This window comes from Hylobates moloch, unplaced genomic scaffold (assembly GCF_009828535.3).
Source record: "Hylobates moloch isolate HMO894 unplaced genomic scaffold, HMol_V3 SCAFFOLD_2, whole genome shotgun sequence".
Classification (NCBI taxonomy): Eukaryota; Metazoa; Chordata; class Mammalia; order Primates; family Hylobatidae; genus Hylobates; species Hylobates moloch.
The window spans coordinates 15,532,889-15,550,485 of NW_026652277.1; the positions used below are offsets into that span (position 1 = coordinate 15,532,889).

Consider the following 17,597-nt stretch of genomic DNA (forward strand, 5'->3'; position numbering starts at 1 on the left):
AGGCAGCATATGTGAATATGTCTTTTTCTAACCTCAATGCACAGGTAAGAAAACCGAGGCTCAGATAATTTAGCAGTTTGCCCACTGTCAAACAGCAGAGGCATAAACTGGTGCCATCGCCACACCCGAGGCCTCTGCTTGTTCCACCATGGCACAGTGTCCTGAGGTACCACTTGGCCTCTGTGAGAGAAAGTTCGAGAATGGAGAATCTCGAAGACTCAGCAACTCATTAGATACATGACAGTAAGGTACAAATAACTAGCAGGTTTTCAAATAAAGCTTGTTGAATAAATTAACATCAGAAACATCATGGCAAGCTACATAACCAATCTTTGCCCTCAAGTGTTTCAATTTTCTATAGAGGCCAGTTACAACTACTGATGATTTTAAATTTCTCCTAGTTAATTGTGATGTGCAGACACGTTTGAGAACCAGTTGTTGGTAAGAGTGCTCATTATGCAGCAGTGGCAAACATGTATTGAACGGTGCTTAAGGAATTGATGAATATCTCTTTTTTTGCCATTTTCTCACCTCATTCTAACTATCCTGTGATAATCATTCCCATTGGAGGATGAGAAAGAGGCACTGAGTGAAGCATCTTGTTTAATTCCACACAGTTTAATAAATGGTGCAACTGAGATTCCAACCACAGTAGTCTAATTCCACACAGCTAACATACTTAATGATACACTGCCTCTTACACTGCATGTTAGTCTTGAGTGCTGTAATACCTATGTGAGATGGCATGGGAGTTCATCTTCTTTAAATTCCACAGTACACCTGAGAGGCAGATATCTGCCCCATTTATAGAGAAGAAGCTGAGATTGAGATTTTAATCCAAAGATTTCTGTCTGTGGTACAGAGTTAGTAAATGAGCCATGCAGTGTGCCGCCTTCAGGGAGAATGAGGGGTAGGAAAAGGCTATGATTTTCGCAGGTAGTGAGGTCTTTGCTTTAGAAGAACAAATGACACAGATTTCAGATCATACAGAGTAAATATTTTAGCAATGCAGGCAAGGAAATTCTGCTGGTGAAAGGATGGAGAGAAAGAGTTTTGTTGCCTGGTCGTTACACACCATGGTTTTTGTTTTAGGCAGTAGAAGCCACCTAAATTTTGTGTAGACCAAGGAAGAGAGTCACATTTAATAGAAGAGACCATAAATGGAATCAACAGTAACTCTGGAAAGATACACAGTTCTTCTAAAACAGGAAAAAAGGATATGCTGAAAAAAGACAACTTGAGATTCTAAAGTCAGCTGAGAGTGAGTGGGCAGAGGTAAAGTTAGAGACTCATAAAGAGGAGAAGGGATTTCAATTCACTGCCTTAAGCAGTGGTAGATAAAGGAGTTATGAGGAGTAGAAAAAAGGGTTACAATGTGCAGTCAGCAGTAAGAGTTTAAATGAGTTTAAGTAGGATTAATTTGGAGTACGCCCAACCAATAAAACTTGTAACGAGCTTTCTTTTCTAGCAATAATCAGCCTGGCAGTGGAGGGAAAATGTGTACTATGTGTTATCCAGGAAAAACCAAGAAGGTTCAGTGAAACATAAATGGGGTATTTTTCTCATTTTTAAGTTTGACGACAGAAAGTTCGCTTCAAATAAACATTCCAAAATGCAAGAAATATACCCTATTTTCTTTTCCATGTTAGCTATTTCAAAGTTATTGCTTAGTTTTGGCTTTTAAACTATACAGAAAAAAGGTCCACAGCAAGATGACAGCCTTGAAAAGCACGATTTCAAGAAACAAAAACAACGTATGTGTACATCTCAAGAACCGAAACTGATTAACTGACTAATATATTCTGTAAAGGAAGTAACGACTTCATGGCAAGAGCTGCCTAAGGAGCCTCCTATTCTTTTTTTTTTTTTTTTTTTTTTGAGATGGAGTCTCGCTCTGTTGCCCAGGCTGGAGTGCAGTGGCGCGATCTCAGCTCACTGCAACCTCCGCCTCCCGGGTTCAAGCAATTCTCCTGCCTCAGCTTCCTGAGTAGCTGGGACTACAGGCATGCATCACCACGTCTGGCTAATTTTTGTATTTCTAGTAGAGACGGGGTTTTACTGTGTTGGCCAGGCTGGTCTCGAACTCCTCACCTCAGGTGATCCATCCACCTCGGCCTCCCAAAGTGCTGGGACTACAGGCATGAGCCACTGTGCCTGGACATAAGAGCCTCCTATTCTTGAAATCTCATTCTGTTAGTCCTGCCAATGAAAGTTATCTCATCTCAGTCTATGAGAGGTTGGGTGAGGAAAAGCCTAGGGAGGCAGAGGAGTATTCTGGTTTGGGGACTAGGATAAGCTATTGAGAATCCGGAGAACGCGTAGAAAGATGAACCACACTGATGAGTACCAAGTGCGAGAGAGAGTGATGCGCTGAAGACGGTGTGGGAAGGGTCAGGCCAGAGCACACAGTAAGAAGTATCAAGGACAGAGGGCCAAGTGGGATGAGGCACCTCAACCCAAGTTCAGCAAGAACCTATTGCTTCCCTAATCATATGAGATAAGATACCTGAGGGTCCAGAAACAACTGGAAGAAGAAGAAAGAGGGGAGTGTGCAGAAGCCATCACAGGTGAAAGAGAAACAGAGAGACCAAAAAACCCTGTATATTACCCAAAAGACACTGAAATGAGATTTTTTTTCATTGACAGGATTAAATGCTTTCAGCTATGAATCAGATTAAGGGCTGAAGAATAGGATGAGCTCAATTAAAGAGAGCCGAGCAAGATAATTTGTAGTGTTTTGTTCACGAATTTCACTGTTTAAACTCTGACCCTTTACTAGAAATCAGCAAAACTTGGTTCTCATTTTAACCTTGCCACGAAGTAAATAATTTTGCATATGAATTAAATAAAAAGCGAACTTAGTTCTTAAATTTTTTAAACAGTAAAACGGGTTGTACTGTGGTGCTTTTTAATTCTGAAGTTTTAATTTTACTGATTTTTTCCTTAATATTATACCCTTTCATGTTTCTGTTAATTAACTACACATTTCTGAATTTGAGAAAAATTCAAAGGGAAGATCATGAAGCACTTCAATGGGAGCAAAAAGTGGTAACTATTATTTTCTCAATTATATTTGCTCTGTTTGACTGTGAGCTCTGGGAACTCTGGAGCTTCGTGTCCTATACTACATACTTCAGAGAGGCACACTGTGGTTACTTAATGTCAGTTAAATGAATAAATAAATGAATTCAGACTGACCCAGTAATAAAGTGAAGGGAATTTTATTCAGTTATGTATCAGCTCTCCTTAACAGAATGGACTGGCCAAAATGGGATCCATTTCAATGTGCTTAACAACATATGAAGCCACAGGAAAGAAATAATAGAGACGAGAAATGAAGTGGTAGTGGAAGAGTTCGTAATTTAAAAGTCTCAGTCAGTATTAAATTTGCTCAGTGTTTTAAAGTACACACATTAAAAGTATTATAGGCAAAAACCCAAAGTAAGTATTTCACATCACCAGGCTTTGTAATGCTCCATTTTAAGCAAAGAATGCAGTACTATCTCTGAATAAATACGCACTGTGTTTATACATATTAAGAGTCGTAAATCCCAGTTTTATACCACAGAAAATGAAAGGCTTGAGAAGTAACTTGACTGAAGTCATACATTTGGGATTTGAACCCAAGATCACCTGGCTCCAAGATTAATGGTCTTAACATTATGGTGCCTTGAAAACTGTAAAGGATTCTTCTATTAGAAAACACTTAACCTCTAGGTAATGTAGAGCCATTAAATAGACAAATAATAATCAGCTGTATTCCAATGAAATATTATTCATCAAAGAGAGCAACATAACAAAGAATATACTTACTCATTCCTGAGCACTCTCTATCACCGTCCCATACATTAGAAACAGCATGTCCCGTCAGCAGAAGATTAATTAAACTTTGGCTATTAATAAATATTAAAAAGCAATTAAATATGAATATAGTTGCCAAATCAAATAATTCCTACAGCAAGGTATAAAGTAACGACTTTTCACATTAAATTATGTAAGAATTTACAAAGTTAGGGAAAACCTTCTTACATTTTCCATTTTATATATTCGGCCTTGCTAAATGTATCACCACATATATCAGCACAGTGGTATTTATTGTTCTACATATTCACATACATTTAACAACTTTATCTAATATATATTTAAATGGATAAAAAATGACAGACTAATAATTTACTTAATATTTACAATCTTTAAAAATGAATATATAATTATTAACATTTTGTCTTTGATGAAAGATACATGAATTTTCATCTTTGAGGCAGAAAGGTCTAAAAAGAAGGACTCACGTATTAGAGTACGTTAACTATCACTGTTTCATTGAGTTTTGGTAAAAACTGCCATAAAAAGCTTGAGAAGGAGGGTGGTCCGAGAGGAAAATGGGGAATTTTTTTTCTCCCAAGCATAGAAGCATTTACAAAGATATACTTATTTCTAAGTCAAAATGAATAAATTTTATCATTTAAAAAAATCATAAATGGATTTGTTAAAATACCTCCCCACTGTTATCTTAAAACAAAATATTTGCCCCAATAAATACATATATAAAATGAAATTAACATTTCATACATCAAGCAAACAATGCATAAAACAAAGAAGTGCTCAAATCCATACATGTTGTACCATCAACACTACTGACAAACAAAATTACCTGACTCAGTCATGTTTTATCTGAAGTCAAGTTTCTAAAAACTGGAGTTCACATGAGGAGATAAGAGATTTTAGTTAATTACCTGCCATGTCCATATACAGGATCTATCAAGGGTTCACTTGCATCTTCAATTTCATTTTTTATGTTTTCAATGCCCTAAAGAAACAAGGAATTCATTGACTTATTTTAAAAAACTAAAATGAAAATTATGATTTTTTAAAAAACTGACTAGTTTACACTATAAACTAATACAATTATTTAAGTAACTTTTCTACCACGAGTAACTCAGATTTGAAATGGGGGTGCATTTGAGATAACTGTAAAAAATAGTTCCTCAAGTATCTTTTATTTTCTTTCATGGGCTCTATATAAAGAACACTCATGGGTGAAATATGTACTGTTGGTTAAAAGGGCAAGGAGAGATAATTAACTTTTAATAGGAGAAAGGAGAAATTATTTAATAGTTAAATGAATTATTTAAAAGTTAAATGAATATGAGCCTGTTAAGGCAACTGATTTTTTTTAGATCATATAAAAACTTATTGCAGTAAATACACACACACATGAATATTGATAGAGATATAACATTAAATAATTTGCATTTTAATTATTTAACTGGTACATAAAATGGAAGGTCTACTTCTGATTGTATTTTCTCACAAATATGGGCCATTCAAATGCATACTGACAAAATGCAAATTAGGAGGGCAGGAAGGGCCTTCTTTTCTTAAAAACCAATTTCTTGATACTTTTTAAACCTTCAGAAGGGCACTCAACTCCCAAAAGTTCTAGACACTGGATAAGTACAAGAAGACCTACTTATTGTAACCTCATCAATTCCAGAAGGACAAAGATAAACTGCCATTCATTGTTCTATTCACTTAACTTTAGCCATTGTTTCTATCATATTAGAGGTCATGTCTGAGAATTAAATAGATGATTAATTAACAACCGAGATTTTTAATGAATGACTAAATCCCACAGGGGGAAACAAAGAAGCATGAGCTCTTGCATGTGCCATCCTCGTAAACAATACAAATCAGGCTATGATAAAGTCAAGATGAATACTATCAGCAAGTGACACTATCACTACTGAGGAAGGGGATATCATTTTAAAGACCAGGTCAAGGAAGGACAACTTGCATGATAATTTATTGGCTGTAAAGAAGAAGAAACAGAGGAGGTATCAAACGTTTTGAGCATAAGAAAGTTGGAGAATTACTGAACAGTCAAGAAGAGCTTATAAGAAACCAGTCATCTTAGATACCACCATCACTGCTACTCCCAACATCTACACAACTAAGCACTTTGGGTTCTCTTATTTATTTATATTTAATAATCCAAATAGGTATTTATTTACATTTCTAAATATACTCCCTTTCTTTTCCATTCCATGACCTGTCCTACTTTAGGCTTCTCTTATTTCAGTACCCAATTTTCTAGTTTTCCTGACTCCAGTCTTATATTACAAACACCAACTCCATCCATCACAACTCCTATCCCAATTTAAGATCTTTTATCAACAAAAAGATCTTGTCACTCCCTTGTTCAAACTTTTTACTGTGTTCCAATTCCGAGCAGATGAAACCTACTCTTTGTACAGTGTACATAGAAAGGCCTTCATATTCTAAGTCTTTTCTTACATACGTGCCCAGTCTCATCTTCCACAATTGCCTCTCTGGTGTCTTATGCTACAGTAAGGCTCAACTACTTAGATCTCCCCAAACCTGCATTATACCCTCAATCCTTTACACTTTTATACTTGCAGTGCCCACTGCTGGAAAAAATTTCCTCCAGCTTTTCCATATAGAAAACTTGCCCTCTTGCATCGAGGTCCTATCTCTGTCAGATGGTCCCTACTAGAAACAGTATGCCCTTGATTCCATCTAATAGGTTCAGACAGAAGACCAAACGCCAAAACACACTGCCATAATGGAATTATTAATGTGCCAATTTTTTTTTACAATGCTAAATAGATACCATTAAAAATGCATCCCATATTATTAATACAGACATAGTCCCTAGCACAGAGTCAATCAATGCTCAAAAAACATTTGTCAAATAAAAGAAGTTTAATTTCAGACATGATAGATATAATAGCATAGTCAACTGAGGCTAACACGTTACTAGAGCTATGAGACTGGTATTTGGGGAAAAAGAGTAGGACTAGAAGGGGACATATTGGAACTATTAAATAGCTATATAAAGGTAACCTGAGCAAATGAAATATCCATAAAAGGCATACTGGATCCAGGGAAGAAAATTTCTGGACCATAAAAATTTAGAGGAGGAGAGAAAAGAGCAGGAGGTAACAGGTAAAGAAGGAAACGAAGCTATCAAAGAAAACAAAACAAAATAAGAATGGTGAGACATTACAGAAAGAAAACTCACACAGTGATTTTTCAAAAAAAAAAAAAAAAAAAAAATCAAGAAATGGAATCAAGGTCAAAAACAGCTTCCAGAAGGGGTTAAGGGGTCAAATGCTACACGGAAGGATCAAAGGAAACACAATTTGGAAGAACTGACAGCATTTCACAACTAGAACATTACTGATAATCTCTGTAGTTCAAAAGAGCAGAGGTGAAACTGCTTAAGCAACGAGTGAGTGCTGAGGAAACAGAAATTAACTTATTTTCAGGGTAAAATATTTTTATTCTAAGAGTTTAAAAACATCATCAGGAATAAAATTACTCATCACAGCAGGAAAAACAGCACTAAACAACATTAATCAAAGGCAGAAAAATCATCTTCTTGAACACACCTTTGTCAGTAATACAGAATACAGAAAAAGCAATACTCCAAACTTATTTCCCCACATTGAATACTGGTCCAAGACAGCATCTTTTAATTCTGGTAAACTTCTGAACGATCTTTTTCTGGGGGAAAAAAAGAATTAAGCATTGGTATCATGATGAGATAACTACATTCATAAAAGGGAAAATTTTTAAATTTTCTTATACATTAAAACATATACATACAAACAAGAAACTTTTGGGACGTTTCTAAATTTTTCGAATACAAATTTAGCCACTAAAACCAAAAGCTATTTCTGACAACTATCACTATATATGATATGTATCATTAAGAAAGAACACCTACTTGGCGGGGAACCTCTTCATCTCTTAGGTGAACTGTCTGGCATCAGTAAATTCTTCAATAATATACAGTTATTTAAAGAATAGAGTGGCCTTCTTGTAAGAGGGGGTAAACACAAAGAAAACTTCACTTTTTAAATCCTAGAAGTCACTTAACAAATATGTGAATGCCAAAGATAACTTACACATTTGCGGCTTCTTTTAAAAGAAATTAATGTTACATTTTAAACCAAATGCCACCCATAATTCTATCAACAGCCATCTTTACCTTTTACTTTGTAATAACAAGTTTAAATGCTCTAACGAAACAAAAATATCGGCATTCTTAATAAAAGGTATAGAAAACAGATACTGGCAAGTAAGAAATAATTCTAATATTTATCCTACTAGAAATCTTTATATTTGTTTAGGACACAGACACATTAAGCTAAAATGATTTTTTTCATTGTAATGATGAAAAAGCTGTTTAATGTTTTTAAAAAGCGTATTTGGATAGTTAATTAAGGACTCAGCATAGTTTATACATTTACAAACTATTTTAATTTAAAGGCAAATTAATCCTGAAGCAATGGATTTAAAATTTATGTTTAAGTAGCGCATTTCTATGTAAAACTAAGAACCTTTCCACAGTATGAAAAGACTTAAAGTGGCAATGTGTCCACAAAGTAAGTATTTTAAATGTTCCAATGTTACTTACTGAATTAATGCATGAAATCGCTCAAAGCCAAGCTCTTCGACAGCCAAGGCAGCTATACATAAAAGACACTTTTCAGCACTACACATGGCAAATAAATGACACAAGATACACACAGCAGGCTGTAAATACTTTCAAGCAATCAAAACTTTCCCTATTTCCTTACTCCCTTAAAATTCTCAGTTTATTTTCAACTTTATTATAACATGAATTTATATTTCAACATCTTTGTTATCATGAATATAACTAAAATGGATATAATACTGAGAATGTAGAAGGGTGATTAAATAACATTTCAATTCAGCTATGCTAGGGCAGTTTATAAAGTATGAAAAATTACTGATAATCAGTGCCTCACATATCATAATGTGTCCTGCACTTTTAAATAATCTTTCAGATTATATAAATCCAAGTAATATCATCAGAGCTAACTTTCCTTTTTATAATATAAAATCTTTAGGTTTAAGGCTTAATTATTAAACAAACATGTATAAAAAGGCATAACACTTTCAAACTACACAGGTTCAATGACAGCTTTAAGTTTGTTTCCTCATTTATTTGTATAACTGTTAAAAAGTTTTCAGTAACTTATTTAGATTATGTTTATCAATCAAAGGAAATCGAAGAAACCATTTTAATCAGAGGTAATGTTTATTGAGCACTTTACTAAGTGCCAGGCCCTTTTCTAAATGCCCTACATGTCTTACCTCATTTAATCCTCATATAAACCCTCTTAGCTCCATTTTACAGAAGAGGAATCTGAGGCACACAGAAAAATCCGCTCAAGGGCACATAGGATTAAACAGCAGAGATGAGACTTGAGCCCAGATAGTCTTGGCTCCAGGGAGTTATTTATCACAATGAATAACTTCACATATATTTTATAAAGCAAATCTTACTACTATCAAATATAAATTCTCACTGGTGAGTTAAGAAAATTGATTCATTATGAAGTCAAAATTTTAAATTTTTATTTACAATTTAAAATGTCACATTATGCTAGCTTTCCAAAGCCTAGCTGTAAGTGTTTCATATTTCATTTTAAAATCTTTAGCAGTCTAAATGGATTAAGTTATTTCTTGGTTTATGTGGGAAACAAACTGAAATTGAACCTGAGTATTCACTACTGCAAACGACTGTGCATTACCAATAAGCCAAAACTATACACACCACATAAGCCAATGAAATTAATGTTTGTAGAGAAAGTAATATTAACAAGAGGGGAAAACACTTTACATTAAAACTTTCAGAAAATGAAAATTCTACCTAATCTTTTCCAAATTATACTACTTGTTCTGCAATGTTAGATTATCTAAACAGTTTACTGGGTATACTGCAAGAGTAGACATAAAGATAATAATTTAGAGAAAAGAGGCAAGCAAAATAAAAAGCTTAGCAGGCAGGGATGGTGAAAAAATATAAAACACAAGAAAAAGAACATAGCTGGGAATAAAGGAAAGAACAGGTAAAACAGATTGTTACATGGAATAAAAATTGTAATATAAATACAGTTCATTTGTCACTAAGGTAAATTCTCAAATTTTCAGTTAATAAAGTATTTCAAATGTATACATTATTAAAAAAATTTAAAATATGGTTTACTTCATGGCAACTTTTAAAATGAGATACAAAGTAAACTGGAAAAATTACTAAAATGTTTTCCGGAGGGTAATTCAATATAATATGCCCATCTAAATTAGTTACTGAAGTACCAAAGGGAATGCATTATAAGGCCCTTTAACCTACAGCAATGTGACCTATCACTACAGAACTGCACAACATATTTCACAGTATGCACTCAGTATACTATTAAGATACTAATGGAAAATGTTATATAAAAAGATCTTACTATATTCTCACACATCAATATACAGACTGGCTTTAAGCACATAATCTTTAAAATACCCTTTCAAAAGATCAACAATTCCTCTTTCAAAATTTTAATATCCTAAATGAAACTATTAAGTGTGCTAACATCCATACAGTAAAACTTGGAGAATATGTTAAAACCAATCTTAATGACGCTTTGGACTACCATCCTTGCGACTGTTTTCCACTTGTTGTCTTCAAATGTCATTATAAACTCTAAAATATGTTAAGTTCTTTTTGAAAGGCCATGTTTCAAAGGCTTCAAAAGGAAGCATCATTCAGCTGTTTAAATGTTCAAAATTATTCCTTGCAAATGTACTACTATTAGAATTTGCCAGGCTTAAGGCATTTTAACTGTAGAGTTAGGAGAAAAAAGATACTGACAACACAGAGACATTTTAGTCCAGGGAGGCAACAGCACCTTATAGATAATACTATATGGAAAGCAAAATGTGTATCCCATACAATTGAAATGTACTTTCAGGTATGTAATCTCTTTATAAAAACTTTCTACAGAGATGATAGTTAATGTGATGCTCTGTGGGTAGAATAAGTCACTTATTTAACATAAGCACTTGGGACTACCAGTTATCAAAAACCATCAACTAGCAAGATTATTCCTGAAAAGCAAATCAGAAAAGCAACTCTTAACTAGCTTCCGTACCACTAGCTGTCTCCATTTCACAATGGCAGCTTTCCAGTCAATTACATAAGAATTTTCAAAAGTTAAAAACCACAGAATATATAATTTTTATGAATAATGACAACAGCTATTATCTAACTTAAACAGCTATTATTCTATTATTTAACTTCAATCAAGGTATGAAAAACTTAAGGTGTAATTAATATTGCCTTAAAATAATCTATATGTATAAAAATATCCAAATAATTCAGAAGGAAAAGAAACAGCTAGCAATGAAGAGAAATGTCCCCATCTTTGCTCTGGGAAGCAAGTAAAGATAAATTTATGAAACCTTCTGATGTCAAAAAAAACCTGTTTTGGCAATACCAAAGCAAAACATTAAGGCATCTGAAACTGACGCATATCATTATTTCTAAGTAAGAGTTCTAAAGCTCAAAAGAGATTATTATCAAGCAGAAGTTAACCAGAACATTTTTAAAAGTTTATTTTAAGAGATGCATTTTTTTTTTTGGTAAAAATGTAGTATCTTCTAGTAGTTAAAATAAATGAAATGGAAATAAAAAATATTAAGGCTCAGTAATTAAGTTTAAGCTAGAAAAGAATACATGCTATGAAAATTTAAAGTAATTTTTTCTTCAAAATATTCAATAGATTCATTAAAACAAAGGAACAAGAAAAAAACTTCAGGAAATAAAAATATATCTTACAAGAATGTTCCACTTGGCAACTAGACTCTGCAGGACTCCCAGAAATACTAGCAGTTTCCTCAGTTGTCTTTCCTCTTAACCATGAAACCAAGCAGTATGATCCAGAGTGGTCACAACAAGCACTTTCTAAAATATCACACAAGGTATGACAAAGGAGTTCCTTCTGCTCTTCCTCTAAAAATAACCAAAGCATAAGTTATAATGGTTTCCTCTGGAAAAAAAAATTCTGTCATGAATAACAATAGTAAGAATGGGTTAATGATGAAAATCAAGCATTTTAAAAATGGGGGAAAATCTCTAAATAGATTTTAAATTATGTTTTAGAAAAACAATGTGTTTGTGGATTAAAATATCACCACTTTAAATAAAGCCATCCAAATAAAACCATCAAGTAGAAAAAGAATCCTGAAAAATGCAGAATTACACATTATGAAAGATCATAATCTGACACTGATCATCACTTTCTTAAACCTTTAGCAACTGCAGCATTTAAGCCATGAGGTTTCCTTTACTGAAGAACTGAGCACAATGTAAAGGCCTGTTGAAACCTCTATTTTTTTCCCTCACACCTGAACTAGTCTGTCTTTGATCACCCCCGTCCCAAAGGGATAAGAATAATGAGATGAGACACTGTCAGCACATATGTTACCACAATCCATTACATCAGCAGAAGCCAGTGGTTAGAATACAGATTTGAGCATTAGAATTTTATAGAAAATAGTGCAAATGCTCAGGCCATCTCTCTGTGAACTTCAGCCACACTCTCTTTTCAAGCAGTATTACTCTCAAGTAGTAGTATTACTTTCTGAAACTTTCAAAAATTTTATGATACAAGGTTTCTGTCTCTCCTAATGGATTAACAGTTCTTTAACTGCAGGAACTATGCCGTTCACTTTATAATCACCACAGCATTTATGACACTTACGACAATGCTTTACAAGTGTTTTATCAAAGTGAATATAGTTCTGTGTAAGAAATAGTGTAAATTTTATTAAAAGTTCATTTCAAAAACAGTATCTCAACTAGTTCCTTCTCTACTAAAATTTGTTTTGTATTTCACCTTTAATTTAAAACTTATGGAAGTGATCTCTTAACTCTTAAATTCAAAATCATTCGTAGATTCTATAGTCATGGTTTGGAATGTAAGCTGTTACATCCTTAGATACAAAACTGGGATTGTAATATGTCCTACCTTCTTCCAGAAGTTGTGAGGTTCATAGGAAATTGTGTAAGTGAAGGAAAGATCTTTGTAAACTGTCACATGGAATGCAAATTCTTGTTATTATAAGGTGGCACCACACATCTCTCTGGGTACAGAAGCTCATGTTACAGAAGCTATGACAGCTTCATTTGCAATTTCATCCAAAATTATTTGCAGTATTTGCATTGTGTAAGGCATTATACTAAAACATGCAGGAATATAATGATAATTCTGAGGTCTTGCCCACAGCTGAATAAGACCAAAAAAAAAAAAAAAGACTATTCTTTATTGTATGCTGCCACCTAACAGTTCTAGGAAATGCGCCATGTTTCAGCAAGAGGCCAAAGGTTTTTCCCTTAGTTATACCATCATGTCTTATAACCCCTGGTTAGAAAACCAAATTTGGAAATATGGAGTCACTGTTCACGGAGCTTTCTAAAACATTTTAAAAGGAAACCTCAGGAAAAAAAATTCCCACTGATACTTAACTTTCTCAGATAATTTTAATTAAACTATTGCCAATGAATGCTGCATAGATCATCTCTTAAAACAGAGGAGGAATCGAAAGTTTTAAAAGACAGCTATCATACCTGAACAATCCCGCCAAGAAGACTTCTCAGAGGAAAACAGGAGCTTCTTCAAAAGAAATGCCTTTACACAATTAAAGCAATAATTAGTGAAATGCATTATAACCATACATCATAGCATTCTTCAATTTTAAAGTGGGAAAAAATAATGTGCACACTCCCTTTCTAATCTTTTGACTAGTTCTGTAAAGATGTCAAATGGGTTCCCCTCACATTTGAGAGGAAATGTGCAGAGTTATTTATTCTGAGTATACTGTTCTGAACTTGATTCTAGATTAATAAAATTATTCTTCTTCCACAATACATGTTTTCTGACAAGTAGAAGAACTAACTCACCTAAGAGAATAACTGAAAAGCACACAAACTTACTGCTCTATTCACAAAGTGAAAGCCCTGTAGAACAGGAACAAGTCTACATTTCATTTAGATTCCTTCAGGTAAAAGAAATCTCAATGTAAAAGTGGTTCTGTTCCCTTAGTCTTCATCTGTGACACAAGAATAACACTATTAGAGTCGTCATTTACTATCAGGAGCTCAAGTTTAACTCAAAAAGCTACGAGATTCAGAAGAAAAGACAAATGGATTTCTAAACTTCCCCTTAAGCGAGTCAACGATGTTACATTGGTTATTTGATAAAAAGCTGCACGGTGAAGTGCCTCCTTCTCAAAGTGTAGTTCAACGGCAGCTATATCCCAGTCACCTGACTTGTTTAAACTGCAGTTTCTTGGACTCCACCTATTCTATCTGAATCTCTAGAGGGCAGGTCCAAGAAAAACAGGTTACAATGATGACTTTTCCTCACCTGTGTTTGAAAGTATTAGTGTACAGATTAGGAAGACGGCTTTTTATCAGGCAAGCTTAGGTTTGAATCCTGGCTCCACTATTACTAACTAAAAATAATTGTACAAACTTTAGAAGGTTGCAGTGAGGATTATATGAGAAAATCTATGTAATGCACTTAGCACAGTACCTGGCACCAATAAACAATTCAAGGTATTACAACAAAAAACTAAGTAATATTCCATTTACATAGGCATAAAGTCTACAAATATGGTAATCAAGTGCTTCTAATTTTCCCCAAAATGGCAACAACCATCAAGTGGAACAGTATAACTACATCACAACATTTTAGAAGTGAGATGGGGATATTCATTATTTCACCGCCAATATAACTACTGTTAGCATTTTGACATGCTTCCTTCCCATCTTTTTTAATACCTAGTTTTAATTTTATTACAAGTGAAAAATCATAATGGGTATATGAATGTATTTTCTGTTTTTCTACAGAATTCATAAGATAATTCTTAATCACTACTTGTCTATCGAGCTATTTATCAAAGTTTACTTATTTAAATTACATTATTGTGCATTAGGTTGCTTGCAATTTTTTTGCTACTTTAATATATAAGTTCCTTCTTAAATACAACTTTTTCCATATTAAATATTTCTTTAGAAAAGACTCACAGAAACACAACTATTGCATCAGAATCTGCATTGTCATGGTTCCAATTATAATTTAAAATTCCTACCCACAAATTTGTACTATATAGCAGTATATGAGTGTGCCAGCATCGTCCCACCTTACATGCGCTGGCAATTGTAATTTTATTTTTAAAGATGAGAAAAAGTAAGAAATAGAATCTAGTTACAGTTTTATTTGTACTTTCCTGGCTTCCTAGTGAGGGTGAGCATCCTGATTATTTGGCTGTAAAGCATCATTCCGCCTGTTACGACTGCACATCTATGCCCATTTCACCCCTGAATCTTAGCGTTTTTCTAATTAACTTCTACAAGTTATTTATATAAGAAAGACAATATCCCTTTATTGCTAATATTTACTGCAAATATTCCTTAGTTTGGAAGTCATTGTGTTTCTTAGAGTGTTGATGATACATTAAGTTTCTTATGGTTAAATATTATTCCAAGAATACATTTGATATATGGTACAAAATGACCTAAACTTATCTTCCCCTCAAAGTGCTAACAAGTCATATTGATTAGATTTATGAAAGTTTATTTTATTTCACCATTGATCTTAGTTCCTTCTTTATTCCTGGTGTGATAAATTCATGGTAAATTGTTACAGGTAATGAGGTCTATGATTGTATTATCTACTTGGTTCCATTATTTTGCCTATTCTTCTTACACAGTATCATGCTCTAATTTTTATACTCTAAAAAAGTTTTAATATATGTACTTGCTCACTTCTGGTCTCCTTAATAACTTAGTTTTGACTTTTACACTGAAATATTAATACAAACAAAATTCTTTACAAAGTTTATGTGACTTTTTTTTTCCTTTTTAGAAACGGGGTCTCGCTCTATTGCCCAGGTCGGAGGGCAGTGGCATGATCATAGATAGCTCACTGCAGCCCTGAACTCCTGAGCTCGAAGACCCTCCCCTTCTAGCCTCCCGAGCAGCTAGGACTAAAGGTGTGCACTACCATGCCCAGCTAATTTTTTCAAATTTTTTTTTTTTTAGAGCAGGGGGTCTCACTATGTTGTCCAGCCTGGTTTTGAACTCCTGGCCTTAGGCAATCCTCCTCCCTCAGCCTCCCAAAGTGCTGGGATTACAGGTGTGAGCCATTGTGCCTGGCCTATGTGATTTTTTTTTTTTTTTTTTTTGAGACAGAGTTTCACTTTCGCCCAGGCTGGAGTGCAGTGGCATGATCTCGGCTCACTGCAACCTCTGCCTTCCGGTTTCAAGTGATTATCCTGCATCAGCCTCCTGAGTAGCTGGGATTACAGTGCCTGCCACCACACCCGGATAATTTTTGTATTTTTAGTAGAGACGGGGTTTCACCACATTGGCCAGGCTGGTCGCAAACTCCTAACCTTGTGATCCGCCCACCTCGGCCTCCCAAAGTGCTGGGATTACAGGCATGAGCCACCATGCACGGCCGTGATTCTTAATGACTACCTCAAAGGTATAGAAAAGTAGGTTCAAGATTTTGAATATAACCATCATTGCATAGCACTCCACTTGCAAAAATAACTACCACTACTGAAATATACTATATTTTATAAAACAGGAAACTCCTGTGGTATACCCTCCATTTAACTATATTCATGCACTTGCAACAAAAACCTTGCTATTACTGACCAAGAGGGGCAGTATTTACATAATCTAATTTACATATGGACATAACAAGGAATCTTCAAATTCAGGTAACATTCCTACTGGCAACCAAAAGTTGTTTCAGTTACTCAGTACAACAGCTATAATTATTAATTTGTAGTTAAATTTCATTCTTCACATTCCATAATTCCAAGGCAAGATTCAAGACATTCAAATTTTTCCTCATTTTTAAAAAATTCTCCTAATGCAAAAAAAAGTCAACTTAAAAAAAAATGATCTATAAAAGGTATTTTGGAATCAACCATAATTTTTTTCTCTACAGAAATATATTTTTAATAATGTAAGTATTATTATGCTCTATATAGAGCATAAGTTCTGAGAAACAAATTTACTTTGTAGCCAACAGTTTAGGAACGCATTTTTTTTGAGATGGAGTCTCGCTGTGTTGCCCAGGCTGGAGTGCAGTGGCGCAATCTCGGCTCACTGCAACATCCACCTCCCGGGTTCACGCCATTCTCCTGTCTCAGCCTCCCAAGTAGCTGGGACTCCTGGCGCCCACCACTACGCCCGGCTAATTTTTTGTATTTTTAGTAGAGACAGGGTTTCACCATGTTAGCCGGGATGGCCTCCATCTCCTGACCACATGAGCTACCCACCTTGGCCTCCCAAAGTGGTAGGATTACAGGTGTGAGCCACCACGCCCAGCCAGAATGCATTCTTAATACCCAATGAATAATAAATGCCATATTAAATATATATTTTCAAAACACGATGGTTAAAACATAAACAATAAATTAGCTGTAATTTTTGTAACAGTTATTTTATAACAGTTCTAAAGTTACATTGTCATTCACAGACATCATCAATATTACAGTAAACTGAGAATTCAATTCTTGGTTTTAACAATTTAACAGTTTATAGCGAATCAGCCTTTGAAATTCAAACAATGTAACACACCGAGATTCCAAATCAAATAAAGACATTCCGATAAATCCTATGTTTTGTGCAAAGAAAAAACCTTTTTGGTTTTTGAAATGGTCTGAAATCGGTTGTTACGAATTTTATTCAGAAA

The 17,597-nt window shown here is 34.3% G+C and overlaps 1 protein-coding gene across 5 annotated transcripts in view; it reads right to left on the reverse strand.

Annotated features, from left to right (window-relative positions):
* Nucleotides 1-17,597, reverse strand: part of MINDY3 (MINDY lysine 48 deubiquitinase 3) — an 87,189-nt gene that overhangs the window by 56,208 nt on the left and 13,384 nt on the right. For 3 of the 5 annotated variants that reach the window (XM_032163139.2, XM_032163303.2, XM_058431985.1), the window contains exons 3-8: nt 13,451-13,511; nt 11,660-11,833; nt 8,444-8,495; nt 7,413-7,527; nt 4,734-4,807; nt 3,814-3,893 (exon numbers count right to left, since the gene is read on the reverse strand). In XM_032163139.2, coding sequence (XP_032019030.1) covers nt 3,814-3,893; nt 4,734-4,807; nt 7,413-7,527; nt 8,444-8,495; nt 11,660-11,833; nt 13,451-13,511 — 556 coding nt within the window. The other 2 variants (XM_058431994.1, XM_032163381.2) reach the window with 2 other exon arrangements.